This window comes from Scylla paramamosain, chromosome 7 (assembly GCF_035594125.1).
Source record: "Scylla paramamosain isolate STU-SP2022 chromosome 7, ASM3559412v1, whole genome shotgun sequence".
In the NCBI taxonomy this organism is placed as follows: domain Eukaryota; kingdom Metazoa; phylum Arthropoda; class Malacostraca; order Decapoda; family Portunidae; genus Scylla; species Scylla paramamosain.
In genome coordinates, this window is record NC_087157.1 from 15,092,501 (window position 1) to 15,097,500 (window position 5,000).

A 5,000-nucleotide genomic window follows, 5' to 3' on the forward strand; every position below is an offset into this window, starting at 1 on the left:
CGAGCCAGACGACGAATTCCTGAGTGCTCTTGAAGCTTCTCTGGAAGGGCAGGGAGCAGCAGGGATTGGTGAGGTGCAGGACGGGCAACACCTGAGGAACACATGATCAGTGGCGTGCTTTTACTTCCAGAGGTGTCCGGGAATTCGAGAAAAAGTACGAAAAGGGGAAGAGAGAGAGAGAGGGAGAGAGAGAGAGAGAGAGAGAGAGAGAGAGAGAGAGAGAGAGAGAGAGAGAGAGAGAGAGAGAGAGAGAGAGAAAATTACTGTATCTGCATGAGAAAAGAAGAGGAACTGACTTCAGAATTGCGAGAAGAAATGTTTTATTGTCCTCCCATGCAAAGTTTATCTGTATAATAGTAATATATTGTGCAGTACCTAAACAGATACCTTCCCTCGTTATGATTAAAAAAAAAAAAAAAGAGGTTCCTTGGTACTAAATTTCGTTCTTCTTGTATATTCATAAACCACACACACACACACACACACACACACACACACACACACACACACACACACACACAAACGCTCCTTCCCATCGTACACCCAATCACACACACACACACACACACACACACACACACACACACACACACACACACACACACACACACACACACACACACACACACACACACACACACACACACACACACACACCCGTAGAGAGAGAAGGTTCCCGGGTCGCGTGGAGGACTCCACCAGGTGTTTCTCAACAAGCCTGTCGTGTGCTGCCATCAGGAGCTGATGCACGAGGGCGCGGGGCAGATGTGTCAACAGGTTCTGATAATAGCCGCTGCGCATGTGTTGGTTCACCTGCAGGGGCAGCAGGTGTACGATGCAGTAATGACGTAGATTGTGAGATCAACACACATAGGTAAAATGATCGATAGATAGATAGATTGATTGACTGATATATAGACAGACAGATAGATACCTAGACAGATAGATAGATAGAAAAATAAATTGATAGATAGATAGGTTGATAGATAAGTAAGTAGACAGATAGATAGACAGACAGACAAACTAATAGGTAGGTAGATAAATCGATAATGTGTTTGTGTGTGTGTGTGTGTGTGTGTGTGTGTGTGTGTGTGTGTGTGAGAGAGAGAGAGAGAGAGAGAGAGAGAGAGAGAGAGAGAGAGAGAGAGAGAGAGAGAGAGAGAGAGAGAGAGAGAGAGAGAATGTTCTCACCTTCACTCGGGTAGAATGCGTCGGTGAATTTGTGTTAAACTTGCGGGCGAAGAAGTAGCGATGAGAACTCTCAAACATCTGCCCAAGATCCTCCTCAGTGATGGGGCCTGGACCCTAAAGTAGTAGTAGTAGTAGTAATAGTAGTATTAGTATTAGTAGTAGTAGTAGTAGTAGTAGTAGTAGTAGTAGTAGTAGTAGTAGTAGTAGTAGTGGTAGTAGTAGCAGCAGGAGGAGGAGGAGGAGGAGTAATGGTGGTAGTACTTTAAGAACAAAACACCGTCTATATTTCAAGATTTCCTTCAACACACACACACACACACACACACACACACACACACACACACACACACACACACACTGACCACAGAAGTCAGTATCCTCCATGTGGCGGCAAAGGTTGAGGGTGTTGCGTCCTTCGAAGCGCTTCAGCCAGTGGAACCCCAAGTGCTGAGTCGCATTGCTGTGGGTGAGGCAAGCCAGGGTCATTAGTACGAGCTTTTCCCGGGTAACAATTAAGCTTTCTGTATTACCAATAAGAAAAACGGACATAAGAAACCGACTTGTTTCCGTGGCCTTTGAAACTACTCGTATATTCTAAAAATTTCATCCGCACCTCAACTACTTTCAAAAGACTAGTTTTTAAGGGTTTTTAAGGATGTTTTTACGGTTCTAACGACATATTAACATGATTTTTATATTATCAATAGATTAACAGGAGAAACACCTTTAGAGAACTAGGCTAATCATCACTGTGACCTTTGAAAATCGTCATGATGGGAAAACAAGGCGTTTCTGAACCCGGGTCTAGATTATTTTAAAGCACCAAGAGATCATGAGAAGGAATAGTGAAAGAATGATGCACCCTTCGGAAGCCACTCACACGAAAGGCGAGTTGTGACTCAGCGTCGGGAAGTAACTCTCGTCGGGAATGATGGACATTTGAAGGTAGAACTGCCATCGGTTTGTAGCTCGGGAGCGAAGGGCGGGAGTCAAGGCGTAGTTCACCAGTTCACGGGACATAATGGACCATTGGGACCTATACGGGAGGGAATATTAAAACATAATTTTGGCGTCCTACTGGAAAAAAAAGTAAATAAATAAATAAATAAAATGTGAGATAAAAGAACTAGGAAAATCAGATATATGGATATTTACTACTGGTTACTTAAAGATAACGTTAGGTTGAAAAGTGTAGAAAACAATGGGGAGAAAAAGAATGCCACAGGAATCAGTAAAGGGAAGCAAAAGTAAAAATCTACGAGTACTTAAGTAAGAACTAAACGGTGAGAACCGTAGTGAAAGCTGGTCCCTTATTCCTACTCCTGGATCTGACTGGGAGGGAAGTTGGTGTGCTCTGAGATGGGACGAGGCGAAAGGTTTAGGAGCGTGGCAGGACGTCTTGAAGTCTCAAGAAGGAAACACTGCACAACCTTCCCGAGACCTTGACGCACCCAGTGTAGATGAGCAAGTCTTGTGGCCTGGGCTGACCGCCGCCCCTGGTGACGTTGTACACGTAGCCCTCACACCCATGCCTGGAAGAGGGAGAGAGAGAGAGAGAGAGAGAGAGAGAGAGAGAGAGAGAGAGAGAGAGAGAGAGAGAGAGAGAGAGAGAGAGAGAGAGAGAGAGAGAGAGAGAGAGAGATTTAAAAAAATGCACCAATTTTATTACTATTTATGTAGCAATGCTACTATTTATCATCATCTCCATAATGATAATAATTAATAATAACAATAGTAACAGCACTAGTAGTATATTAACATGAAAATGACAAAGAAGGAAAGGAAGTATAGTGTAGTACTACAGAATTTCTATCACTTCCCTTCAGGAAGTAAACAGTTCACACAAGGAATCTACAGAAAGCCTGACTTCTGATCTCTCTAAAATCTTTAATTTGGGCAGAACAAACTTAGTATTCTTCATTGCCTCAAAAACTCAATTCCTCCATTTATCAATTCGACACAACCTTCAAGACAACCATCCCTTCTTCTTCAGTGACACTCAACTGTCCCCTACTTCTACAATGAACATCCTCGGTCTATTCTTTACTTACAATCTTAACTCGAAACTTCACATCTCATCTCTAACTAAAACAGCTTCTATGAAGTTAAGTTTTCTGAGACGTCTCCGCCAGTTTTTCTCACCCTTCCAGCTGCTAACTCTGTACAGGGGTTTTATCCGTCCATGTATGCAGTATGCTTCACATGTCTGGGAGGGTTCCACCCATACCGCTCTTCTAGATAGAATGGAATCAAAAAGCTTTTCGTCTCATCACCTCCTCTCCTCTAACTTACTGTCTTCAGCCTCTTTCTCATCGCTGCAATGTGGCAGCTCTTGCTATTTTCTACCGTTATTTTCATGCTAACTGCTCTTTTGATCTTGCTAACTGCATGCCTCCCCTCCTCCCGCGGCCTCGCTGCACAAGACTTTCTTCTTTCTCTCACCCCTATTGTGTCCACCTCTCTAATGCAAGAGTTAACCAATATTCTCAGTCATTCATCCCTTTCTCTGGTAAACCCTGAAACTCCCTCCCTGCTTCTGTATTTCCACCTTCCTATGACTTGAATTCTTTCAAGAGGGAAGTTTCAAGACACTTATCCTTCGATTTTTTACTACCGCTTTGGACCCTATTCGGGGGCCGGCACCTCAATGGGCCTTTTTTCTTTCTTTCTTTTCTTTTTTTTTTTTTTTGCCCTTAGCCGGTGTCCCTCCTACATGAAAAAAAAAAAAAAAATGGCCAAGTATCACCACGTCTGTCCCTGCCTGGCTCACCACACATCCCACGCCAGGCCCTGGTCTGCCTTCACATCCTTGTTCCGCTGGCCGAAGATCGGCACGAAGTTCATTCCGCGATATGGTGCCAGAGTAGCCGCCAGGTCGTCCACGTCCCGAAGAGGCAGATCGGCACCGCTCAAGTTGATCGCGAAGTCCCAATGTCCCATCCTGAGTAACTCCTCGAACGCCTCCAGCTCTGCCCGCACGATGTTGTACGACCCCCAAGAGGCCACGAAGGAGCGCGACGCTGGCAAGATCCTGTGGCGGGTCAAAAAGGACTTGTTCACTGCACACGGCAGCTGAAAAGTGTACCGTTCGTGTGTTTCTGTGGATGGATTTTCCGTGCGATTACGTCAGAAGCGAAATTAAACCAAGTGAAATGGTAAGGAAAGGGTGGACGAGTGACATCCGACTTAGTGCAACTTTCTTGTTGATTTCGGTACATTTATATGGCAATTGCAGACGAGACAGACAAACAGACTGACAGACGGACAGATACCTCACGTTGGAGGCTCCCGACATGAGGTGGAGCAGTAGATCAGTGAGGGCTTGGCGCACCTGGGTGGCTCGTAGGTCCACGTGCAGCACGTAGAAGTGGTGAGGTCTGTAGATGAGGGACAGCAGCTGCATCTGTGGTAGAGTGGTAGAGTGGTAGAGTGGAGAGAGAGAGAGAGAGAGAGAGAGAGAGAGAGAGAGAGAGAGAGAGAGAGAGAGAGAGAGAGAGAGAGAGAGAGAGAGAGAGAGAGAGAGAACTAACATGGTAAATTGAACTGTGCAAGGTAATGCCTCTGTTAGTTACATTTAGTGTATAAAATAACGATTTTCTTATGTTTTTACGTTCCTTTGTATAGCTGCATCCTGATGACAAACAAAAATTCAGATTCGAAGAAATACTCAACTCGAATTCAAACTCAAAAGACGCGTAGAGTGACTCACTACAGCAGGAGGATCTTTGTGAGCGAGGATGACAAAGGCAAGACCGGTGGGGTGGAGGGGCCCCGGTGGATTTTTGAGCTGCATGGGTGGTGGACGAGGC

General features: G+C 45.0%; 1 protein-coding gene across 1 annotated transcript in view; it reads right to left on the reverse strand.

Annotated features, from left to right (window-relative positions):
- The window catches only part of LOC135101768 (uncharacterized), a 39,834-nt gene that overhangs the window by 10,102 nt on the left and 24,732 nt on the right, over positions 1-5,000 (reverse strand). Inside the window, exons 7-15 of the mRNA XM_064006059.1 lie at positions 4,901-5,000; positions 4,464-4,594; positions 3,962-4,222; positions 2,643-2,723; positions 2,072-2,227; positions 1,549-1,651; positions 1,192-1,305; positions 658-813; positions 1-91 (exon numbers count right to left, since the gene is read on the reverse strand). The exon at positions 1-91 is cut by the window's left edge and continues 11 nt beyond it; the exon at positions 4,901-5,000 is cut by the window's right edge and continues 59 nt beyond it. Coding sequence (XP_063862129.1) covers positions 1-91; positions 658-813; positions 1,192-1,305; positions 1,549-1,651; positions 2,072-2,227; positions 2,643-2,723; positions 3,962-4,222; positions 4,464-4,594; positions 4,901-5,000 — 1,193 coding nt within the window. The remainder of the gene's footprint in view (positions 92-657; positions 814-1,191; positions 1,306-1,548; positions 1,652-2,071; positions 2,228-2,642; positions 2,724-3,961; positions 4,223-4,463; positions 4,595-4,900) is intronic.